Raw genomic sequence first — 25,954 nt, 5'->3', positions numbered from 1 at the left:
GAGAAATGTCCGGTGCCGAAGTGGTTGCACTATGCACCATGGATCGCATGTCGCGGATCTCATTCTGCATTTTGTGGAACTCGGGTATAGAAGAGTAACCCGGCGCCAGGCTCTCTTGCCGAACACTTCCTCCCACCGGAGGGGGGATCTGAACTAGAATCCCGGAGGACCCAGCCACTTCGTCTTGAACCAGAGCGTTACTAACCCCAGCCAATGGTGGAGCTGACTGAGGAATTACTTGTGGCGGGAAAGTATTCCTTGGAATTGCTGGTATTGTTACCGGCTGCGACGTGCTAAGTGGAACGGTGTCGATAAAGTCTAAAGCACGTCGCCGTGGGTTTTGGTCGGAGGACAGGAGGTCGACCCGATCGGCCTATGCCTGGTGAGAGGCAGAAAGATCAACGATCGAAGTTGAGACCGCTCCCAGCCGGGTGGAAACCTGACCTTCCAAGCCGTCGAAACGCTTGGACAGAGCAGCAGATACAGCTTGCTGGCGATCAGATTTTTCTGTTAGATCCTGCAAAAGCTTTTGGATTGTTTCTAGAGTTACCTGATTAGCAGATGCTTCGGCCATAGCAGAATCTGTTCGATGTGGATTTGTGAAAAAGCGTCGGAACTATATGGAGTATAGGTGATGACTCCCCTCCTTCTAGCGCCAAATGTGAGAACTGAAACCAGATCTCTCCTTCTAAAATGTTTTATGAATGGAGGAGCTCACCACCGTCAAAGTTCCAGACTAAATTGAGAGTGTTTGGTACTGAAAAGATGTATATTATAGCTTTGGTAAAAAAGTTTTCCGATCCCTTTCTCATTCCCCCTCACCTCCTATTTATAGCCCTATTACAATTATTATATAATCAATCTCCTCCGTAAATCTCGCACTCCCATTAACTTAATTTATTACTTGATTATTCGAATGTCCTTCGAACTCCGGAGTGTTTTGCTTCGCCGTTATACTCTCACTTCGATTCTCTACGCTCCGGCATAGCAGGCCAGTTTTACTTCGTCTTGGCCCATTTTGTCCGTCCGTCTCGGGCCCAGGCCCATGATCCGAGGTGCTGGATCACGGTACCAACACCCTTGACCGAAAAGATAAGTTCACTTTGGTGACATAGGTGGCCAAATCAATTCTTTTAAAACCTCTCCGCAAGTCTCTGAAAAAGGGGTGTCACAATTCACCTCCAGTAACATATCACAACGTCCTTGTTGCGCACCAAGACCGTCACCCTCGATGGTGTGAGCCCATTTGACAGACGCGTCAGGATTCGGCTCTGATACCACTTGTAACGCCCCGACCGCCACCTCTTAGTGGGCCCATGTCTAATCCCAATCTATGGGGCAATCTTCTTTAATGGGCCTCACGTCTTCTCACTAGGCCCGTGAGTCCATTTATATCCGACAACCAGTTTGCTACGTCTGGGAGGCTTTAAAGACTTGTTACCATTCCTACAAATCACCGCGTGATCATGATCTTTCCTGTGTTTTTTCCTCACTCGTACAGTTCCGACAATCACTTCCTGGAAGGTCAGCCATCCTGAGACTATTCCAGCTCAAGTAAGCTTAACTTTGGAGTTCTCTCAGGATCCTTGACCGAAAAGATAAGTGCACTTTTGTGACATATGTGGCCAAATCATTTATTTTAAACCTTTTCGCAAGTCTCTGAAACCGGGGTGTCACAAAAGTTTAGATAAGTTTTTGTAGTGAAAATACTCACGTATTTACAGATTTTATATATTATATAAATGTGTCTTTGATAATATATTTGTTTCCCTTCCACAATAATACATAAGAACAATAAGTTTTGGAACAAATAAAGATGAGGTGAAGTCCATTGAGTGGTCCTTATTTCCACTTGTACTCTAACTTAGGCATTTGTTTGCCATGTGTGAAATAGATTCCATCTTCTCTAGCATCCCAAAAGTTTTTTTTACCATAATGAACTATGATACCACCACCTTCATATGCCATAACTGATGCATGAAACTTGAAATTAGGTCCTTGCCATAAGTCACAAAAAAATTCTGTTCCCGTAACACTATCATGGAAACTAAAATCGTAGGTTTCTCCCGTACGCAAAAAATGGAAGCCTAAATTGTCATCATTTGATATGCAATGAATCTTCAAGACATTGTTGTGACCAAGGGAATTCTTGAAAAATACAGAGTTTTTCTCATTCCATTTAAATTTTGCGTCACTACATCCTACGCACAATCCAATAACAAACAGAAAACAAGAGAGACGATTCATTGTTTATCTGTTTGAATTGACCTTCCTTCTATAATTTTCTTATAAAGGTAAAAGTAATCTATAGATAATTAAGAGGGACACAATATCTTTTTGTACAAGAGTGTTCGTTGTTCATTAATTCTTGGCCTTTTCTATTTTTAAACATGATTGTTTTGACTAAAATGAATCTGTTGATCGCCTTTGCTGTTTTCTTTTCGCCCTTATCGATTTTTCTGTTTCGCATCTATTTAAAGGATTAATGCCTCTAATAGATTTAACTCAACGTTCGAATTTTACATTTGTGATATTGACTTTGACTGTTTATGTAAAAGATCTTAATATCCAATTACGACTTTCACTTCCGTTAATAGCATCAAGTAATTTGTGAATATATATTCATTTATCTCTCAATTTTATTTAAACACACATAGATTTTGTTCATAAATTTCTACAAATGGTTAAAATTTAAAAAGCATTACTAGATTTGGACCCGTGCTCTTGAAATTCTTTTTATTTATATTATAATTTTAGAATAAAATATAATTTATATGATTGTTTGTAAAAGTTTTTTTGGATAAAACATTATGCAATAAATGGCTTGAAAAACACACATATTTTGTAAGTTTTATATTGTTAATTTTGTAATTTTATATATAAGAAACAATTAAGTTTATTGTTTGTTTTTATTTTAATTTTTGAACATGTTTGGTGAAAGTTTTTTAATATGACCCTTGCTTAGGTAAGATTTTATTTTCAACTGCAATAAGATCTCAGAAATCACGATTAAGTTCGACAAATTGCCAAGATTTTATTCCTTTTTACGACAAATCCAAGTTGAATAACATAGGATTCTAATAGATTTTTTTAAAATCATCAATTGAAAGACAAGTGATTTTAAGAATACTCTAGAATCTTCTAAAATATCGGTTGAATACGCCTTCTTAATGTATAATTTATTTTGTAACCAACTTATAAAAATTATATAGTTTACAAAAAAATGTTGTGTACTTCCGTTTTATTATATAGGGGATTGGTAATTTCTAAACACAGACAATTGTTTTTGATTGCTGGAGAAGGAGAAGAGTAAAAGTAATTTCTGAAGGTATAAGATACAAAGTAAAGTGAGAACGCTAAGACAAGCACAATGGTTGCGAAATAGGCCATTGCTCGATCTTTCTCTACGTACCATTAATTAACATCCTTTATTAATCTTCTCAATTTCTCACTTAATATTTTTATACTTTTATTTCTCATGGTAGTAAACTGTAATTAAATGTGTGCAGCTAATACAAGAAGCAAAGACTTGAGTATATTAGTAATACAAGAAAATCATTTATCTTTGGGATGTTTACTATACTAGGACATAAATTGTGGTTTACTACTAGTTTGGAGGGTAAGGAGATTTGGTTTTTAATGGCTATTTCGCCCTTGGAATCGTGTATTAGGAAAAAGAATTATGAAACATGTCATCTTAATTAAAAGCCACGTGGGAGAAAGAGTATTGAAACAGAATTGTTTTTAGAGGAAAATGTTCCACCAATCTATATGTCTACCATTGTAATGATGGTAGAGTTAGATAAGAACGGTAGAGTTAGTTTATTGATTTATGATTTTTTCTGAGAGTAAAGCAATAGATTGATGTAGCGTGGCAGTAGAGTCATAGTTCTTTGAGAGAGTTAAGAAATTAGTAGAGTTAAGTGGAAGAGTTATATGTAGTTATGGTAGAGTTATTAAAATCCACAGAGTTTTGAGGAAAAGTTAGGAACAACCGTAGACTAATTTGTAGTGGTGGTAGAGTAATAAAGAAACACATTATTAGAATTATGGGCAAGATAGAGATAGACGATATATTTAATTGTAGTGGTAGTAGAATAAGTAGATATAAAAGATATAGGGCATAATAATTATTAGTGACCGCAGAGTTATCGTGATAAAGTTAACTTTTTTTTTTTGGTGGGGAACAAGTCTCCTTGTGTTTTATTCAAAGACTAGAAAAAAATTACAAACGAAGGTGTCTTGGGAACACAATCCCTCGAGCATCCTCACCAACAATACAATCCACAATATTTGGACTTGACTCTAACAAATGGAAACCCAACGGTAAAGTAAAAGTATAGGAAGCTACCCCATCAGCAAGACGGTTAACTTCTCTATACACATGTGAAATCCAAACCACCCAGTCCCTAGAAAGGAAGCCATGGTACAAGCGTACCAGGAAAGATAATGGATGCTTCTCACTGATCCCTTTGGTTAAAAATTCCACCACCAACTTAGAGTCCACCTCAACCTCTAATTGCCTAAAATTCTTCTCCCAAGCCAAGTAACTACCATAGTAGATCCCCTATAATCCCGATGTTCAGAGCAAAACCACCACACCACCGGCCCGTGTGATCTCTCAACACACCCCGACTGTAGCCAAACCTGGATTCCCACGTGATGCGCCATCCGTATTAATCTTGATCCAACCCTCATCCGGGGCTCTCCAAGCAATCATTTTTTCAACCCTGCCCAAGCTATTGTCCCTTGACTGGTGGACAAGATGCGCTGTGATTACCTCCTTTGCTAGTTCTTTCACAAATTTGACCTGATCCCGAAATTTTCCAATAACGCCAAACACATTACCACATTTCCATTTCCATCCCCACCATAAACCCATGGCAAACAGAGTCGACCAAACACAACCTCCGATCTCTTCTGTCTCCCCCAAATTTCTGTATTACCAACCCAATAAAGGAGTGTTGAAAAAAGTAAGTCGCCTACTGGCCGGAACTACATGCTGCCATACCCCTACCATGGCTGTACAATCCCTCAACACATGAATAATAGTTTCCTCCCCTCCTTTGCAGACTTGACAGACACTTAAACCCCCAATGTGCCTTCAGAATCTTCCATAATTAGTCATGAGCACCTGATTGGCAACCAACCAAAGAAACATTATGACCCTCTTTGGCGCCACTACCCGCGTCACACGCTTCAAGAAACCTGCCATGTGAAGTTAACTTTGAGAATAGAGTTTTTGAATGATGTTATGATAGACCGCATACTAAAATAACAAAAGATTCGTAGAATTAGCGTTTCAGTGGTGATAGAGTTAGTAATTGGACGTAGATTTCAGTCATCGGTTACAAGTATTTTGTAGGTTACATGGGGTTCCCTAAATGGTGAATAGAAAAAATTGTTCTAAACAAAGAGAAAACTAATAACTCGAAGGGTCGTCTTCTTCCTTCCTTAGTCGAAACCAGTATCCAAAATTTTTCCGAATTTTGTGAATAATTGGTTGAGATCCCTCTCTTATGCGAGAAGTGGTTATTTTCTAAAAACCGTAGGTTGTTTAGAGTTGATGATAAAAGAAGTTGTAGGGTGTTAGGTCTTATTAGACAAATTTTTTATTAGGAGTTTCTTGATATGGTGTATGAGGACGTCGGGTTGGAAAGAAGAGTTTGTGAGGTCAAGTTATCATACAAATTGTCATCGAAGAGTGCGTTGTTTTCATTACCAGAGGACACCCCGCCGATGTTTGTTTGTAATTGTCGACCGTTTGAAGGACTCATCCGACAAAGTCAATCAGAAGGAGTTCATCGGCTGTGTGTTGAAATCGGTGATTCAAGGGAGAAAGTGGATATCTCTACTACTGATGATTACCATAAAGTGGAGATATCTACTACTGACGATTACTATAAAGTGAAGGCGGCTGGGGAAACAAGAGAGTTAGAAGACGAGGACAAAGGGGAAGATGACGATGAAGACAATCAAATCAGGTTTGATTATTGTGATGACCCAGATGGAGCAAGTTATAGGGATGAAGAATATGGTTTGCCTACTATGTGTGGAGTAGACAAAAATAAGGATGGCGAAGGACGGGTAATTATGGAAACAATTGAAGAAAGCAATGTTTTTTGTTTCCAAAAAGTAATTGTAGTTTTTGGAGTATGTTTGAGGAATTAGAGATCAATGATATCGATATAGTTGTTGGGCAAACATATGACTCAAAAAAAGCTTGCTGGTTAGATTGAAGATCTTAAGTGTGGTCCAAAAGTTTGACTTCTTTGTGCCTCAATCAAGACCTAATTTGTATGTTGTCAAATGTTGGGTTCGTGGTTGTCAGTGGAGAGTGAAAGCTTCAACGATAGGAGATTCTCCAATTTTTCGTATTCAGATTTATGCATGCCAACACACTTGTTCGGTAACCAAACGTTCCTGACATTCAAGAAAAGCAACCCCATATAAATTTGGAGAACTCTACAAGAATTTTTTGGTGGTATTGGATATGGTGTTGTGCCACACCATTTTGCAGCTGTCCTTAATCTATGGTATAGAATTAAAGGCAAGTGTATGAAACTTGAAACAAAATGAAAACACTTCTTATATTATTCTTGTTTCGTGCTGGATCCAATAATTTTTTGTAGATGGGTTATTTGAAAGGTCATCGTACCCTCAAGTGTGCTCGTGAATTAGTCAGGCGTAGTGATGAAAGTGGATATTCGAAACTACCATCTTACTTATACATGATTTGAAGAGCTAATCTCGGAACTCTCGCTAGGCTAGAAGTGGATGAGTTAGATAGATTCAAATCTGTTTTCATAGTATTTGGTGCAAGCATTGATGGATTTCCGTTCATGAGGAAAGTCATTGTTATTTGTAACATCCCTATCCCGCAATCCTAAAGGGGGCAATTTGGTTAAATAAAAATGATAGCTAGGTGAGCTTAAGTAGCTAAACTACAAGCTCAACCAGCTGGAATAAAGTTGAACGAGGTTAACAAGCTCGATGAACTAGTTAGCTCAGTTGAGCTGAACTACGCCAGATGGAATGTCAGCTAGCTCAGCTAGATTAGCTGGCCGACAGCTCAGCTTAGCTCGGCAAACTGATCCAGTGCCAAACCAGCTGGGTGGTTCAGTCAGCTAACACACGAGCTATAGGACTGTTATAGCTTGATAGCATAAGTGGTTACCAAAAAATGGTGCGACTCTTTGAAAAGACGCGACCCATCGAAAAGGGGCGAGGAATGGGCTTGTCCTTTCATGAAATGCACCCATTGGCGTCTTATATAAGGGGTGGACGCCCAGGCCATTCAAGACACCATTATCCATCTTTTGTTGATCTATACCTAAGAAGAAAAGAGTGTGCGGCTTGGTGAGAACGTTGATACTCGTCCGAGCTGATGCGCATGCTATCTCTCTATCGAAGGTACGATGAGATGAGCGACGGTTCAACAATCAGGTTTAAATGATCGAAGGATAAGTGACAGTTCGACAATGGAGTCGAACAAATCGAAAGGTCAGCAACGGTTTGATCATAGGGTCAAACTGATCGAAAGGTCAGCAATGATCCGTGCCAATGGTCGGATCAATCGAGGGTTGATTGATGATTCAATCGCTAGTCAAATCGGGTGATCGACGATTCGAGCCGCAGGTTGGATTGATCGGTCGGGTGGTTGACAAGTCGTTCAAAAGTATTAGCATGGTCGATGGTTGATCGGTGATTTGATTATGAGGTCGGATCGATCGATCGAATCTAACTCTAATACCAAGACCGACGAGTCGATAGAGGTTTGAAGATATGACCGATAGGTTTATGGATGATACAACCGATAGGTTAACTAATGGCATGTCCGGTGCCAAGCTTTGGGAACACGAGTGGTTCAGGAAGCCTATAACGCAACCGATCACCATGAACCGAAGGGACTATAAGTCCCCATCTCTAATGAGTGCAAAGTCTATGGGTTTGGTTGGTGGTATGGCTAAGTCATGAAGGGATGGGTCAAGGGTAAAGTTATATTTCGCTGCTTCTAAGAGTTTACGAAGCAAAACCATGAGCCAAAACTAAGTAAATGGGTCAAATAATCAAATGTTCAGCCGAGAATGGGGCCTAACGAAAGCTGTGATCGTGGACGCTTATACGTCCGGGTCGGAGTCTTTCATTGTTGATGGTACTTTTTTGAAGGGCAACATTGTTAATTGCAACAACACAAGTTGGCGACTATAACATATTTCTTCTAGCCTTTGCTGTGGTTGATACAAAAAAATAATGAGTCATGGGAATGATTTTATAGACAACTAAGCCGTGTTATTCAAGATGATAAAGGGCTTGCCATTATATCGAATAGAAGTCTATCTGTAAGGCAATAGGAAAAGTAAAAAAAGAATGAAAAAAAATAACACAGGGCTAAGAAAGAAACAAAAGCTTCAAAATTGTCAATGCCCACCAACTAAGCAATTTTCCGCGGAGATAAACCACTTCTCTTTGTAAACTATTTCAAAAATGGAAATGCCTTTTATAAAATATATTTCTGTTTTAGATTCTTCATCATGAGCAACAAGAACTTCTTGTTGAACTGCCTTCCCTTTCGTATCTGCCTTTGCAGGTAACATTTTATTCCCTTTCTTCAACTCAACCACATCATTCTCAAGGATTGAAATCTTTTTTTCTATCTCTTTCACCTGCTCACCATTACTTTCCAATTTAGTTCCGAAATTTTTCTTTCAATTCATCAATTTTCCGTGTAGACTACACAACAACTTTAGAACTCCTTCTATTGCCCCTTTCTGCCGGCCCTCCACTTCACCATCATCACCTCTTTCATCATTTAATTCTTTCAGATTCACGGGACCTGTTGATCTCCAGTGAGTAGACGAGCAGATTGTCTTAGAAAATTTCTTTCGAAGTGAGTCCACAAAATAATCTCTACTATTTGCTTCCGCCTTCCTCTTCTCCAATTTCTTATCAACAAAAATCTGCTCTGCATCATCATACCATTCTTTATCATTTACACATCCGAGGAAAAGATCATGTAGAAGATTATCCAGCAGCTTATTTCCACCAAATCTTTCTCCAAATACAACATTTTCCCCTGGCCAAACTAGACATATATCCTCGTCACATTTGTAAACTAAATGCTTAACGTCCACCTACACGGATAACCAACTAGAATAAGGGATGTGCATTAATAGAGATTGTTAACATACTAAATTTCATATCAAAATATAAGTTAAATTCGGATATCTATCATACCTTTTTCTTTAACTTCTTTTATACAATTATGGTCACTTCAATTGTAATCCTTGGGCGCCCTCCACCCCAGCTAAGAAGCGGCACCACTTCTTCAACATCAAAATCATTAATTATCTTTTTCTTCCCAAAGTTAACCAAACCATCCAAAGCCCATACCATGACATGCACACATTTATGAATAGCGTATGTGTTGTTATCAACATACACAAATTTAATTCACTGAATCAATTCCTTAACTCTAACACGACGCCAAGGAAATCTCTCATAAGCCCCAATATCAAGAACTCGTTTTGCATACTCTAATGGATTCCTGCTAGACCAAGATATTCCCAATATACCAACATGAAGCACAATCAACAGTCCAATCATCTTTATCTATTTAGGAATAAGAGTCCTACAATTTTTTATCGCTACATTCAACTCAAACCAGTTTGGACCAACCCCTACATCCTCCTTTAACTCTTCCCACGATTGATTGTGATCAACATCTACTTTATCCTCCATATCTATCGTTTCACAGTTCAGGTTGGATATGTCTTCATATTCATAAAGAGAAAACCTTATAGGACTCCCTTCAATCAATGACCACATCTTATAGCTTCTCTTTATCGCCAACTGCTGAGTTAATATGTAACACACCATCTTTGCCCACCATACATAGTCACTATCTGCAAGTTTTATGACAACTCCTACTCGTGAATTCTCTCTGATATTCGTGTACACCTCATCCCCAATACACTCCTTCAGAAGTCCAAAAATGGTTAATTTGCAATTATGATGCATGCTCCTTCTCTGTAAGGGTGATTTACCTTCATAATACAACCTTGGAGGGTACCTCTTCTCTGTACTTGATTCCTTTACTGCAAATGGCACACTCACTATACAAAGTTAGTTTATGCAGATAGATATTCTCCATTGTAGTTTGCTACAAATCTTCTTATGTCAATCATATTAATCTATAACATAAGTACATCAAAAAACTCGGTCACACTATATGACAACATAACAGTCTTAATCCCAAAAAGCATCGACAAAGGAGAAGTTATTTTCAAAACACCAAACCCCAAAACTAAACCATCGTCATACTTTAAACCCAATTCACATTTAGACCGACAAGAAAACAAATTTAGTCCCCCAACAATAGAATATCACATGTCATTTTAGACAACAAACACTGAACAAAACATGTGCTCAGCTCTTCCTCCTCTACCCTTCTATCGTATTCGCTATTAACTCCTTTATCAAACCCAATCCCAATCACCGAATTCTATAAGTTAATAAAGAATTCTTTTATATACTAATCATCCGAATTCGATTTCTTTTGTTTTTGTTACCTAATTATAACAAAGTTTTCTCTGAAATCACAAACTTACCTTTTGATTTTTTTCATTACTCTCACCGGTTTTTCGCCGCCGATTTTATCTATCAAAAACACCATTCATTAGATATCACACATAAACAACACTTGAAAAACTATGTAACTCATATATACTCGAATCTTACTCAATTTGGTCATAACACGGATCTCCGCTGGAAAGGCCACCCAAATTTCTACCCAAAACTCCCCTCGAATCCCCACCAAAATCTCCGCCGGAACCCCCACCAAAAGCGCCATCGAAATCACTACGAGAGTAGAGATCACAACCAACAGACTTTAAGTGACACTAGGGTTTCACGATTTTATTTTCTTCTTTCTTCTTTTATTCATTTTTCCTTTTTTTATAAATCAAAATGACATTTCTGTAATAATATGATAAACTATATGGTTGTATATTTTTTTTCAACAAATGTGTACTGTTCTAGTAAGTGAAACAAATAAGGAGCTACTCTAGTAGTAAACCACAATTTATGTCTTAGTATAGTCATTTCTTCTTTATCTCTCGCTTCCGTAAATTATTAGCGTAGTTGCCGATGTATATTCAGTATGTAGATATCTCGAAGAAGGGGACTTACGCCTGGAACATGAGTGCAACGAAATTGATTTAATATATTTGCATGTATAACAATTATCGAACACACTGACATGTAAAAATCTCTTGTTGTAAATGAAATTTCAAAATAGAATGCGTTTTTATTTTATTTGTCATTTTATATAAAATATTTGTGCCAATAGATAATAATCTATTGATATCATTTATCAAACGCGACCCACACTAAAATTGAGATGAGATATAAGCGAAACTAAATATTATACAAGTGACATAAACTATTCAAAAAATTGGCTAGTTGTTTTGAGATAAAGCTTATGTAAAGCAGGAGCTGCATCATCTCAATAATATCATATGCTAAAAATTGTTTCAAATATTGTAGCATACCACTCGAGTAGTCAAGTTATAGTACTGAAACTCATATACTTCATTTCCGATTGCATGAATAAACCAATCCATATATCTAAGAGAAACTACGATGTGCTATATATATGTTGTACATATATAACATGATTGGGTGAGATCTCTTTCTTTCTTTACTTTTACTATTGTTTGTGCAGAGTTAGTTTCTATTGGTTTATGGTTGGTTTGCGTTCATGATTCGGCAGCATACCGAACTGGTTTAGTTAACTGGTATGGCGATATAATTTGCAATTTATTTTTCAAAATACACTAATGCAATTTTGTCTCTTCATCGTATACTTTAAAAATTGAAAGAATTACTCAGATATACTCCAAAAATTAGTTTATTCCTGATATCTACAAATCTTTTAAAAATTGTTCATATGTTTAGTGTCTTGGGTATAATTACAATTTACCCTTTGGTTTATTTTTTTTTTATTTTGATTAAAAAAATACACATCAGCAAACGATTCCACGTCATTATTGACAGTGAACGTCTGATTTATATTACTTCACGGCTGAGTTATAATACTTAAAAGAAAATGAAAGGTCTGGTACATTCATATGACGGTTGAGTTATAATGCTTGGTGGCTGACTTATCACAAGAAATAAACTGAAAGTGAACGTCTGATTTATATTGCTTCACGGCTGAGTTATAATACTTAATGGAAAACGTAAGGTCTCTTAGATTCATATGACGGCTGAGTTATAATGTTTGGTGGCTGACTTATAACAAGAAATAAAATTAAAGTAAACTTGGTGTGCGTTGTTTCTGCATCTATCTGCACAACTCGACACCCTCTATAATCGGTGTTAAATATATATTTGTATTTCTTTACCCAATTACCGGAAACAACAATCACCAGAATTGGATCCATGAAAGAAAATGAATAAGAATGAGGAAAATTAATAAGAATGAGTGTAATTAAGAAGTGAAAAACAAGGAGAAAAACAAGGGGAAGAATAAGGTGAAAAAGAAGGTAGAAAACATGTAAATCTTTCACTTTAGAACCAGTTGAAGAATAAGAATCGAAGGAACGACGTTTCGTATTTCCTAAGAAGATGATGACATGGATGATGTGTCCGAAGTGCCAAGTCAGCCACAAAACGAACATGTAAATCAGCCTAATTAAATCAGCCATCAAACAAGATTATAACTCAGCCGCAGCATGAATACTATTACAGTAATTAAAAAGCAAAAAATAGATGTCAAATCCAGCCGCTTAATGTCATAACTCAGCCGTATCGTTTAATAAGTCAGTCGTAACTGAATGATATTCTAGTAATTAATCTTTCGCTACTAAGTCAGCCGTAAAATGGTCGAGTTGTCCAATAAGTCAGCTTATGACGGCTGAGTTATAGTGCTTAACCATAACTCAGCTGTAACGACATCTCATAAGTCAGTCAAAATTTTGACAACTCAACCGTAACTCCATGTCTAGTGATAACTCAGCCAAAATTTTGACAACTCAACCATTGGGTGAAAACTCAACCGTAACTCAACCAGATTTCTTTAAGTCGGTCGTAACGCTTGGCTGAGTTATGCTCTAAATTAGCCGTCCGCTTTTACTCAAATGTTTTTTCCATAAATCAGCCGCAACATACTGTAACTCAGTCGTCATTACCTCTATAACACGATACGACTAAGTTATTTAATACACGTCAGCGATTTCTGACGTGGCGTTTGACGTGACAATGACATTTTTGTAATTACATTTTTTCTGTAATATAAAACAAGAACACGCTGATTATTTTAAAAATACCCGAAATATCCTAGTAATAAAAATAAGATTTATCTGTTCTGGTAAGATTTATGTGTTCTACTATCTTACAAATTAAAGGCCCTGGATTTTGCCGGACCGACACTGTGCGTAAGTTAAATGTTTTGGTTGAATCTTTCTACAGAGTAATACTAATACATCATCACTTTAGTTGTTGAATGCTAAATGGACAAAATTTAAGAGCCTTAACAAGAAATCTTTCTACAGAGTAATACCTTTGTTTTTGTTTTATTTTTTTGAACTTTTAATTTTCTCAATTTTTAGATGGTGAGACATGGACGTGCGAGAGGTGTTTCTAAAAAGCAAAACATGCATGTGCGAGAGGTGTTAAGATCTCAAATTTTTAGGATAATTTCCTAAACTCTCTCCTAAGGATATGTTAAGATCTCAAATTTAACATATCCTAATTCTAATCGCCTTTTAGGTTTGTTTAGCTATCAAGCTTAACTCAACAATTTCCCCTTTAAGCTTGATGTCACTGCCCTTCACTTCTTGAAATCCAATGAGATCTCTCATATCTTTGAACTTGATTCTTCCTAGCCATTTAGTTAGAATGTCTGCCTTTTGTAAACTCCCGGTAACATGCTTCACATCTATATGCTAGTTTTCGACACACTCTCGTATAAAATGGAACCTCTTGTGAATGTGCTTACTCTTCCCATGAAACACTGGGTTCCTTGTGAGAGCTAAAATTGATTTGTTGTCGATTCGTACTACTGGCTTTTGATTCTCTTCTCCGATGACTTCGCTTAGAAGATCTTGCAGCCATATTGCCTGTTTCGCAGCCTCCGTAGCCGCCATAAACTCAGCTTCGCAGGATGATAAGGCAACAATCTCTTGCTTTTGAGAACACCATGTTATGGGACACTCATTGAAGTAAAACAAGTGCCCTGAAGTACTCTTACCATCATCTTCATCAACATTATGGCTGCTGTCGCTATAGCCGATCAACCCACAAGTGTTCCCTTGCCTGAATCTAAGTCCAAACGTTGTCCTTCTTTGTAGATACCTCAAGACTTGCTTAAGAGCTACTGCATGTGACTCTTTTGGCTCTCGCATGTATCTACTTAGAACCCCAACACTAAAAGAAAAATCTGGACGCGTGTGTAGCAGGTATCTCAGACAACCAATGTTTCTTCTGTATTGCTTCTCGTCTACTGATTTCTCACCTTGTGCTTTACAAAGTTTCAGACCTTGATCCATCGGTATGTGAACATGATTGCACTCTTTCATACCAGTCTCCTCTAGAATTTTAAGTGCATATCTTTCTTGCTTTAGAGTGATTCCTTCCTTGTTTTGTTCGACCTCTATTCCTAGATAGTAAGACAGTAGACCGAGATCACTCATCTCAAACTTTGTTGACATACCTCGTTTGAACTCTAAGTTAGTTCAAGACTAGAACCAGTCACTAACAGGTCATCCACATAGACTGCTAGTACAAGTAGTTTCTCCTTCTCTCGTTTCCTGTAAATAGAGGGTTCTTTGGAGCATTTAACAAAACCCAACTCCTTCAAGATCTGATTTAATTTGTTGTTCCATGCTCGTGCGCCTGCCTTAAGCCGTACAAAGCTTTATGCAACTTGTAAACTTTTTTTTCACTTCCACTTACAACAAATCCTTCGGCTGGCTAACGTAGACGTCTTCCCTTAATTCACCATGGAGAAACGTTGTTTTAACATCAAGATGATGTATCTCCCATCCCTTAGAAGCTGCAAAAGCAATTATGAAACATATGGTTTCAATAAGAGCTATTGGGGCAAACACTTCATCATAATCTATCCCATGTCTTTGAACATAGCCTTTCGCGACCAACCTAGCTTTGTATTTGTTCACACTGCCATCAGAGTTGCGTTTAACCTTAAAACCCACTTTAGATCTATTGGTTTCGAACCATGTGGAAGATCGACCAACGACCATGTTTTATTCTTCTCGATTGAGAGTAACTCTTCTCCACATGCATCCCTCCAAACGGTTAGCTCCATAGCCTCTTCATAGCTCCATGGTTCTTCGGCTAATGTCAACAAAAGTTGTTCACCCTCTAAATCTGCAAGAAGAACACAATCTTCTAAGTAATTTGATAGATTACTTTCTCTAGCTGATCTTCTAAGAGCTACTGGTTGTTGCTCTGTCTCATCATCATCGGAAACCTCAACAATTTCTGGTATCTGTTTCTCTTCCTCCTCGTTGTTTCCATTACCTCTCTCACCACTTGTTATTGAGGTTTGAACAATATGTGGTTCCCTAATACCATTGTTCCTTGTTTCTCCGAACATGAGTTTGAACCCACCAGGTTCACTAGTATCACCTTCGATATTGTTCCACTTCCAACTCCTATTCTCATCGAAAATCACATCTCTACTAACTGTTACTCTTCTTGTTGTTGGATCAAGAAGTCGATATGCCTTTGATCCTGGCTCTGTCCCGAGGTACACTAACGTCTTTGATCTATCATCCAATTTCTTGAGATGTGGTGTCTCTACTCTTGTGTAACCAATACACCCGAACACCCTAAGATGATTGATATTCGGTTTCTTTCCCTTTAGCTTCTCATAGGGTGTTTGTTTGTTCAAAGCTCTAGTTGCGAATCTATTTATTAAATATGTTGCATGCCTCACTGCTTCTCCCCATAGGAAATTTGGAACACTCATGTGCTTAAGAATGCTCCTAGTCATCTCCATTAGTGTTCTATTTCTCCTTTCAACAACTCCATTTTGTTGAGGCGAGTATGGAGTTGTGTCTCTGAATTCCGTTCTTTTCACAAAAATATTTGAACTCAAGTGAAGTGAATTCTCCTCCTCTGTCTGTTCGGAATGTTTTGATTAGCAGCCCCGTCTCTTGTTCAACCGTTGCTTTGAATACCTTGAATCTTTCGAAAGCCTCACTTTTCTCTCTTAGAAGAAGTGACCACATGTACCGTGAATGATCGTGTACCGAGACAAAGATATACTTCTTCTGTGAGGCTGTAGAGGGTGTGAGAGGACCACGAAGATCGCCATGTACAAGTTCCAAGGGTTTTGATGCTCGGAATGATGTAGCTTGGGGAAAACATGTCTTCGTTTGTTTCGCACGCAAACAAGATTCACAAGTCTCCTTTGCAACTTCTATCCTCGGTATACCTATAACCACTTCTTCTTTGACCATCATCTTCATTTTCTCTCGATTAATGTGTTCTAGTCTCTCGTGCCATCGTTCAACATCAGTTGAAACAGAGGTCTGAAGACACTTCATATTCTCAACCTCCATGAGAACCTTGTAGAGCCGGTTTCGCGATCTTGTGGCACTAACAAGTAATTTCCCTTTGTTATCATAGAGAGTTAAAAACTTGTCTCGCATTCGGACTTCACATCCAGACTTAGTTGCATGTCCAAGATTAATGATATTACTTTTCAGCTTTGGTATATAATAAATGTCGGCCAAGACCTTGTCATCACCATTCTTGGTGACGAATAATATAGAGCCTTTTCCCATAATGTCAACTCTTGAGTCATCACCAAACCGGACCTTCCCTGTTATTGTTTCATCCAGATTGTTAAAGAACGCCCTATTGCCAGTCATGTGATTACTCGTCCCGTTATCGAGGTAATGAAGAAGAGAATCACTTAGAGGATCAAGGGAAACTCATGTATGCGAATAATGATTCTCAATCATATCATGAGTCTACAAGCAATAACAGTGGACGAGGTGGTCGCACTTCTGGTAGAGGAAGAGGACGAGGGCGTGGGAGACAGAATTAACGTGGACCTCAAGATAAATCAAGAATTGTTTGCTTTAAATGTGATAAGTTGGGGCACATGGCGTATGATCGCCCTGAGAGGTTGCTAAAACTGCAAGAAATTCATGAGAATGACTGTGATTCAACACAAGAAGCTGAGGAGTTGATGATGCACGAAGTGGTTTACCTCAATGAGGAGAAAGTGAGACCAAAGAAGTACGAGTATCAAACTTAGTGAAACTTGCTCAAAACACTAAGCTCTCTCTCTCTATTAAAGAATTCTCTTATCTCTCTCAAGCTTACAAATCTCTCTCTCTATTGAAAAACCAAAACACGCGGCTTCTATTTATAAGCTTTTAGAATCCTATTTTTCCTTTTCCTTTAAAAGGATAATTTCCTGAACTCTCTCCTAAGGATATGTTAAGATCTCAAATTTAACATATCCTAATTCTAATCCCTTTTTAGGTTTGTTTGGCTATCAAGCTTAACTCAACAATCTCAAGTGATGATACAAGATACCAGAAGAGGTAAACCTTTCCCCATGTTGGTTGTTGTTTGCCAAGAATCAGATTTATCTGTCAAAACCGAGAAAACCCCTACTCAGATTTCTGAACAGTTTTCTTCTTGTGCTAAGTCTCATATTTTTACTGGGGCCTAAGCTAGTTGTTGTTTCGGACCCATAACACTACCAAAACGAGACTCATCAAGACCCAAAACAAAGTAAATGACCTTTCTAATCCTCCCTTTCTTTTACAATTTGGTCGTCGTTTGATATCAATAAATCTTCAAGACATTGTTTCGACCAAAAGAACTCTTGAAGAATACATAGTTTTCTCATTCTATCTTAGGTTTGTGTAGAAACAGGAGATGGCTAGGTTTAGAATGCATTCGTTGAGAATTGATGAAGAATATATAATACTACAATTTAACTCGCCGTACACCACATTACAATCAATTGCAAACGTTTTCTTAATGATCTCATCTGATGTTATTTGTAATCATACGAAATTTGTTTCAAAATTTTGGCACACCACTCAAGTTATAATACTGATGAAACCCATATAATTAATTTCCGATCGCATGAACAAACCAATCAATATCTTTAAACGAAAACCTGATATCCTATTTTTGATGTATGTATATATAACAAAAAAACTGATGAGTGCAGAGTTAGGTTTAGTGATACAATTTCCTGATGAGTTACAAATTTTCTCTAATCTGTTATTATAGAGGAGATTGGTTTGCTCCAAAACATATTACATGTTTTCTGCTTGATAAGGCTGCTTATTTATCTTGTATTCCATGAACTCGATCGTTTTTTATTTATCTCGCTGTTGGAAACAATGCTTCTTCAGATTTAAAGAATAACCCTCTAATTTGATGTGCTATTGAAAAATAAATAAACAACACTTCGTATTCACTACTTTTGTTAACTTATTCCTTTTTAACCAATTAGAATTATCTATACATTATTTCATTTTTAAAATAAATCAAACTAAATTAAAAAGCAAAACAAATTAAAGTAACACAAATTATGTATACTTTTAATTAAGGAAAGTTAAATATTGGTTTGGTTTAGATTTTACAATTAGAACTAAATTATGTGTCGGTTTGGGTTTACAAATGAGGTGATTAGAGTTTAGATTTTACAATTAAAACAAAATTATATGTCGGTTTGGGTTTGCAAATAAAGTGGTTAGGGTTTAGATTTTATAATTAAAACAAAATTATACGTCGGTTTGGGTTTACAAATGAAGTGGTTAAGGTTTAGATTTTACAATTAAAATAAATTATATATCAGTTTGGGTTTACAAATGAGATGGTTAGGGTTTAGATTTTACAATTAGAAAAGTTTACGAATGAGATGGTTAGGATTTAGATTTTACACTTAGAATGAAATTATATGTCGGTTTGGATTTACAAATGAGATAGTTAGGGTTTAGATTTTACAATTAAAATGGAAATATATATTGGTTTGAGTTTATAAAAAAAACCGGTTTGAGTTATGAATTTTATAATAATATATAAAGATTTTGTTTCTTTTTTTAATAAAAAATTGAATAAATAGGTTATTAAATGTATTATGACATGCCAGATTTTTATTGATTAAAATAAGGAGAAGTGAAGTGTTAACTTCTAAAAGTGAACCGAAGAATTGTTCAATTCAAAAACACAATTCCACTACCGAAGATCAAACAAATTTAAACTCAAAATAAACGATTAGACCATTCCACTACTTCTTTTTTTTGGTTAAAAAGACAACTCCACTACAGAATATAATACAAATTTGAACTCAAAACAAAAGAGTTGGTTAAAATTAAACCAAAAAGAAACACAAAACACGTTCTAACAAACTCAAAACTCATATTTTAATTTGCCATTACGTCGTTAAACCACAAGAGAGTTGGTAAAAAATTAAATGGAGAAACAAAAAAACACGTTGTAACAAACTACGTTCTTATCTTCCTCCCTCCCTCCAATCCTAAGCTATTTTTAATTAAAAAATATTTACACGAGAAGTCATATAAAACTTTATAGACAGAAAAATCATTATATCAACTCTCGTTGTTATAATCCAAAATTAAGAACGTACAAAATAATTTATTGTACGGTTAGCACGAACATACAATATTTAACCACGAAAAACTAGTACGGAATATTGAATATTAAGTATCCTAATAATTCAAATATTAAGTAACACACAAAACTTTAACAACTTTTGTTTTTGTTTTAATTAAATAGAAAAGGAAGAAGAATACTATCCTTAGTCTGAATCAGATTGCATGGAGGTGAAGTAGCCTTTAATATAAGGTTGGTCCACGTAGCGTGTACAGCGTGACAAAGGTATCAAACAAAGTTTGTGGTTGCTAATTGTAGACCAACCAGTATTTAAGAGAGCCTTGATTCCTCACCATTTTATCAATACAAGCTTATAACTCTCTCCACATACATTTGCGATCAAACAACTAATCAATCGGAAAATGGAAGGCAAAACTTTGATTCTAAGTGTGCTAGTAATAAGTCTCTTCATGGCACAAATCCAAGTTGACGCAAAGAGCTGCTGTACGTCCAACACTGCTAGAAATATCTATAATACTTGCCGCTTTGCGGGAGCTTCCAGGGAGAGATGTGCTACACTCAGTGGCTGCAAAATTGTTAACGGTTCATGTCCTTACGGATATACAAACGACATTCTCGAAAACTCAGGTAAACTGATTAATATTATGCATTATTAAATGTTATTTGTTATAAGATGGGATAGAGACTTCATTTTGTTCTATTTTGTTTTGTTTTTTTTTGTTTCAAGGTGATGCTGTCAATGAATACTGCAAGGTTGGGTGTACATCCTCTGTGTGCGGTGCTTTAACGACTCTCCAGATTTCCGGTAAAATAAACTCCTCAAACTTATTATCATTGCTATCAACTTTTTTTTTAAAAATAATCGCTAAGAGAATAGATAATCCATTTAAAAAATATTCAGTGATTAGATTCAAGTGAAATCGTCAATGGGGAGCGGTTGAAAAATGTGTCATGGCATGTTCCACAGTCTGCACCAAGGGCTCAATGAATGCAGTTGAAACTGCCTAAACAACCATATCGATGAATATACCACATATATCTTGAGGTGAAGCGTGTGATCGTCATTCACAATGTGTTTTTTTTTTTATGTTTCAATAATTGTCATGTATATGACAAAAAAGTAGAAGGTTATCGATCCCTCGATTGTATATGCCTTCTATTCCATATCGTGTAAATAAATATATATATATATATATATATATATTGTGTCTTTATATATTTGATCTTCTTCGCTCAACCATTTTCAATTGCTTTCTGCTTAACTAAATTATACGAAATACTATCTAACACTTGACTAAATTATTTTATTAACATTCACAAGAGATTACGCTATAATCTCTATTTTTTTTTTATTGGCTTCTTACTTATTTATTTTAATATTGATACCAAAATGATTTTGGCAAAATCAATAAAAAACCAGAAAAATGTATAACTCAACGAATATAATTATTTTTAATATGGTTTTTTTGGCTATTATATAGACATATATCAAAAAGATGCATAATTATGTGTAAAGAAAAATATCTCTGATGAATAGTATATAGAAAATTTACTAGAATCTCAGATCAATCAAGAAATTACAAATGATGGTTATGGTGTTGGTCATATAACTTACCTATGTTTGTGATTTGTGTGTATCTAATTTTAGTTTTTGTATATTAATATATTAAATTAGTTTCGATTTGTCGAAGCTGGACTATTTTTTCATGCTTCATTATGTATTTTGTAGTGATCGTTCAAGCTGATTTATTTTTCTTATGATGTTTCCGAACTGAATCCAGTTGAATCTTTTCCATATAGTACTTAAGTTGTTTTGAGAATGCTACAAATATATGTAGAACTATTTATGAGGCTTAACAATAAATCACGAATAACTTAACTAATTCAATTAATTTACATTTAATTTCGTGTTGATCTTTGAACGTTCAATTTTTTCCGATTATTTTCTTTAGAATTGTCACTTTTCTTTAAGATTTCTAGTGATCCCCAATTAATGTGAACTTTGAATAAGGTGGTTGTTGCTCCTTTTAGGGTTGTAATGATATCTTCCATCTAGTCTCTTAGCAGATTTGTTTCTTATTGTGGTTAGGCAATTTCCAAGTCCTGGAAATGGTCCTTCTAGCTAGGGGTGCTCTTGGACATCTCTCAAACTACTCAGAATGTGAGACCCAAACCATCATCCCACTAAGAGCCCAACTACGTACTCTAACTAAAATCTAAGCATAACCTGTGTGTGTGTTATCATCACTGCAGTTGTCATCATCACCACGTCAAAGCTAAGCATAACCTGTGTGTGTCATCATCTCTCAAACTACTCGGAATGTGTTTCATCTTACACCTGAAACAACCCATCTCGTTTTTTTTATATATTATAAATTTCTAGTGGTCTTATACCAACTAACAACCTAACATCAATCAATAACAGCAAATAACATAAACAACATCAAGAATCCAATAAATAATTCCAATAATAAATAAGCTACTCCAAACTCTAACAATCCAAAATTTAACAAAGTCAAGAAGCAATCATCAACATTCTACAATGTTCTAACGACTCAACTTTAGCACCCTAACAACAGCTAGACCATAATCAATCAAACCTCTTCATTGTTCTGATTTCACGATAACACCTTGTCTTTACCTGCGTCACAATACAAAAGAGAGGCGTAAGTATTACAAGAAATACTTAGTGAGGTAATCCTCCCATCAACGGGGCTATACACACAAGCAATAAGAACTCTAAGTACAAACAACAATCACAAATAAGTCATATTCAACCAAACCAGAAAGCACATATGACAGTCATCGGTTGTGATCCACTGTCGACTGACACACGGCTCGTGTCGACCGATGCAACGTGGATTTGAATCGACCGACTCTCACCGTGCATCGATCGATGATACTCCGTTGTGTCGACCGATGCACTCCTAGCAACGACTGATGAAATCCTTCGAATCCCTAGTTGTGTCGACCGATGCACCCCTTGTATCTACCGATGCACTACTTGCATCTACCGATGCAGTGTACCGACTACTCGTGAATCCTTGCAACTGCGTCGATCGATGCAGCTGCCCTAGCGCCAATATTCCTTAATGCAGTCTTCGTCGAGATTTGTCCTCCATCACCACAATTCAACCATGAACACATCCACAACAAAAACAAGGCATAGAAAAACATGAAAATCACATCCAACAATGAACCAATCCACCAAAACACAGAGGAAACATAGAAAACTCAGAGATCCTATGCTCAGATAAGCCGTGTTCATGCACTCACCTTGAGAATGACGAATCTGATCTTAGAAGCACCAAAACCACTCCGCAGCAACCCCTAACACCCCCTCAATCAGGGATCTTCACTTCTATAGAGGAAAGCTCTCAAGAACGACACCAAAAACTCACAAAAACTCAATGGAACCTTTCTCTCCTTCTATCACACCCTTTGGAACACAAGAACGGCCAAAACACCCTCACATATGTCGAGCCTACGCCTTTTATACCCGATCATAGGATTTCCAAAAACCAAAATGCAACAAAACGAGTGTTTCACTTAGTGCCTACATCGATTGGTGCACACCTTAAATCGGGGTTCCGGTTCACGGTGTTAAAATTCTCACCCGCCAACAAGAATTCGTCCTCAAATCCCGCAGTACACTACATCCGCCAAGGACCTCCTTGCAACCGTCACCACGGCCCGCACATCATTCGAATGGACTGAACAACATCAACCAATGTTTCCCGTGCAATTATCGCAATAGCCCGCACACCTTCAACTGAAACATCGAGGTCTCCCTCTAGTCAATATACTCACACCCTAGACGTTATTTTCTCACAACTCAGTGCTGCCCCCATCTTCGGTCGCAACCAACAAACCCTGTTGGCTTTCTATCAGGCTATCCGCCTTAAGCTAAGACATCGAGGAAGTTACTCACACCCTCTTCCCTCGCTCCCAGGTAACAACCTTTGAGAGATACCGACTCACTGACGAGTCACGGCCCACAACTACGGTATCCAGGGAGTCTCAAAATCCTGCTCTTGGGTCATCACCCTAGAGCACGCTCTTGGAGAGACATTCAAAGCTAACATACCCCACCCTATGGCCACAAAGTCCATCGGGCTATCCGTATCACATGAGTTGCGCCCACATGGCCTTGAGCAAACGAGTCTGATGCCATCAAGTATCTCCCGACTGGATCTACCTCAATGCTTTCTATTTTAGAAACTTCCCACTTTTAGCATTGCGCTTCACAGAATCATGTATCCCGAACACAACCTCATCTTGGTACTTAGTCGCACAACCAACCACCCCTAAGCGACCAAGTATCAAGAGAGATGCGCTGGAATACTCCATTTCGCTCCAGCCACGCACTTCACTGCACCAACATCTACCACAACAACTGGAACCAGGCTTGACAAGTTCAAGCCGCGACCTGCTTCTCGAACCACTTCTTGAACTTTGCCTTCATCCTCGCCTTTGGCTCCAAGGTCTGCTCCTCAAAATCATCACAGTCCCAAAAGACTCTCATCAAAGGAATCCACTTCCGCTGAAGTTCCTTAACTCTCCTATCGAGAACCCTCACTGGCCCCGCCTCTAAAGTCATGATGGGCTGAAGATCCTCGGGAATCTTAGCCAACATTTGATCATCCTTGTGAAGACAGTTCCTCAGCATCGACACATGGAACACCTTATGGAACGCACGCATGACATCTGGCAACTCCAACCTATATGCAGCTGGTCCTACCCGCTCAACCACTTTGAACGGATCCATGTACCTCAGACTCAACTTAGTATCAGTCAAAGACCTGTTCGAACCTTGCAACATGGCCATCTCGAGGTACACTCTATCACCCACCTGAAACTCAAGATCCTTCCTCCTCCTATCAGCATAACTCCTCTGTCGATCCTGAACCTCCCTCATGTTCATCTTTAGAACCCGAATCTTCTCGGAGGTCTCTTGAACAAAATCTGCACCATAAATGCTCCTCTCCCCCATACAACACCTCATAAGGGGTCATCCCATTACTCGCCTGGTAACTGCTGTTGTGAGCAAACTCTACCAAGCTCAAGTGATCTGCCTGATGACCACCCCAATCCAGCATGCATATCTTCAGTAAATCCTCAAAAGTCTGGATCATCTCTCCGACTGACCATCCATCTGAGGATGATAGACTCTACTCATATGCACCGTCATACTTATCTCTGCTTGAAATCCCCTCCAAAACACCGAAGTGAACTTAGAGTCTCTGTTAGACACGATACTTGCAGGCACACCATGCAATCTGACTATCTCTCTCATATATTTTCTAGCCAAAACCGCTCTATCGGTTTTCTTGATGGCCAGAAAGTATGCAGACTTAGTCAACCGGTCCACATTGACCCTAATCGCATCAAAGATTTGCGACACTAACAATCCTACCACGAAGTCCATCGTGATCATATCCCATTTCCACTCTGGAATGGGTAAACTCTGCAATAAACCACCTGGAACCTGATGTTCAATCTTCACTAGCCAGCAAGTGTCGCACTTCGCAACCTAGTCGGCTACATTCTTCTTCATCTCAACCCAATGATAATACCACTTGAGGTCCTGGTACACCTTTGTCGTTCCTGGATGAATAGAGAATTTGCTTGAATGAGCCTCTCTTAGTATCTTTTGCCTCAGACTCTCATCCTTTGGCACACAAACCCGACCATGCACTAGGATAGTCCTATTAGCAGAGACCTGATACTATGAACCTGCAGCCTTAGAGACATTCACCAGCCCCACATCACTTTCTTGATCTAACCGAACCATGGACAACAAGTCAGCTCTATCAGCTGCCTCCAAGCCCAAAGGCTCCTGTGAGATAGCATATAGCCTTAATGCAGTAATCTCACTCACTAATGACTCCATGTCATGCTCCTGAACCGAAGCCGCCCGCTTTTGACTCAAAGCATCTGCAACCAGGTAAGCTCTACCATGGTGGTAAGCTATCTCCAGATCATAGTCTGCTACTAACTTCATCCAACGCCTCTGTCTCAAATTCAGCTAAGGCTGAGTGAAAATGTACTTCAAGCTCTTATGATTTGTAAATACCTGGACTTTTTTACCCTTGAACCCGTTTGGGCTAGATTCACCTTCTATTTACAAGAATTCGCCAAACACTTTAATGAATGTGAAAGAGATGTTCCTTGGAATTGCAAGTCTTTACTTTTAGTTGGAGGATGAACTAGATTGATGCATGGTGATAAGCATAGAAAAATATTTGTAAGTATGTTGATTGATTTTAGCACTGTTAAACTATCTTTAAGGACCATAGCTTGAATCCTTCGC

General features: G+C 37.7%; 3 protein-coding genes and 1 long non-coding RNA gene across 5 annotated transcripts; 1 reads left to right on the top strand and 3 right to left on the bottom strand.

Moving 5' to 3' along the window:
- On the bottom strand, nt 1,843-2,280 carry LOC104724204. Its single transcript, XM_010442648.1, has one exon. It carries the CDS (start codon nt 2,245-2,247, stop codon nt 1,843-1,845), a length of 405 nt encoding a protein of 134 aa, XP_010440950.1. The 5' UTR covers nt 2,248-2,280.
- LOC104724203 lies at nt 8,352-10,918 on the bottom strand. The gene is made up of 4 exons (XR_757577.1): nt 10,741-10,918; nt 10,611-10,659; nt 9,238-10,097; nt 8,352-9,134 (listed from the first exon to the last, which is right to left on the bottom strand). It is a non-coding gene; the product is annotated as an uncharacterized LOC104724203 (long non-coding RNA).
- On the top strand, nt 19,999-20,834 carry LOC104724201 (thionin-like). 2 transcript variants are annotated; one of them, XM_019232449.1, is made up of 3 exons: nt 19,999-20,268; nt 20,369-20,446; nt 20,550-20,834. In XM_019232449.1, the coding sequence occupies exons 1-3, from the start codon at nt 20,043-20,045 to the stop codon at nt 20,627-20,629; spliced, it is 384 nt and encodes a 127-aa protein (XP_019087994.1). In that variant the 5' UTR covers nt 19,999-20,042; the 3' UTR covers nt 20,630-20,834. The 2 variants fall into 2 exon arrangements, with proteins under 2 accessions (XP_019087994.1, XP_019087995.1); XM_019232450.1 differs by having other exon boundaries at nt 20,543-20,580.
- Nucleotides 25,175-25,645, bottom strand: LOC104728309. The gene is made up of 2 exons (XM_010447307.1): nt 25,400-25,645; nt 25,175-25,312 (listed from the first exon to the last, which is right to left on the bottom strand). Exons 1-2 carry the CDS (start codon nt 25,643-25,645, stop codon nt 25,175-25,177), a joined length of 384 nt encoding a protein of 127 aa, XP_010445609.1.

The sequence above is a fragment of the Camelina sativa genome, chromosome 11 (assembly GCF_000633955.1).
Source record: "Camelina sativa cultivar DH55 chromosome 11, Cs, whole genome shotgun sequence".
In the NCBI taxonomy this organism is placed as follows: Eukaryota; Viridiplantae; Streptophyta; class Magnoliopsida; order Brassicales; family Brassicaceae; genus Camelina; species Camelina sativa.
Note: the sequence above shows the minus strand (reverse complement) of the source record. Positions and strands in the feature narration are given on the sequence as shown.

Coding starts and splice junctions, on each gene's coding strand:
- LOC104724204 (XM_010442648.1), bottom strand. CDS start 2,247: ATGAATCGTCTCTCTTGTTTTCTGTTTGTTATTGGATTGTGCGTAGGA.
- LOC104724201 (XM_019232449.1), top strand. CDS start 20,043: ATGGAAGGCAAAACTTTGATTCTAAGTGTGCTAGTAATAAGTCTCTTC. Junction 20,269..20,368: donor CGACATTCTCGAAAACTCAG/GTAAACTGATTA, acceptor TTTTGTTTCAAG/GTGATGCTGTCAATGAATAC. Junction 20,447..20,549: donor AACGACTCTCCAGATTTCCG/GTAAAATAAACT, acceptor TTCAGTGATTAG/ATTCAAGTGAAATCGTCAAT.
- LOC104728309 (XM_010447307.1), bottom strand. CDS start 25,645: ATGAAGTTAGTAGCAGACTATGATCTGGAGATAGCTTACCACCATGGT. Junction 25,313..25,399: donor AAGAAAGTGATGTGGGGCTG/GTGAATGTCTCT, acceptor TGTGTGCCAAAG/GATGAGAGTCTGAGGCAAAA.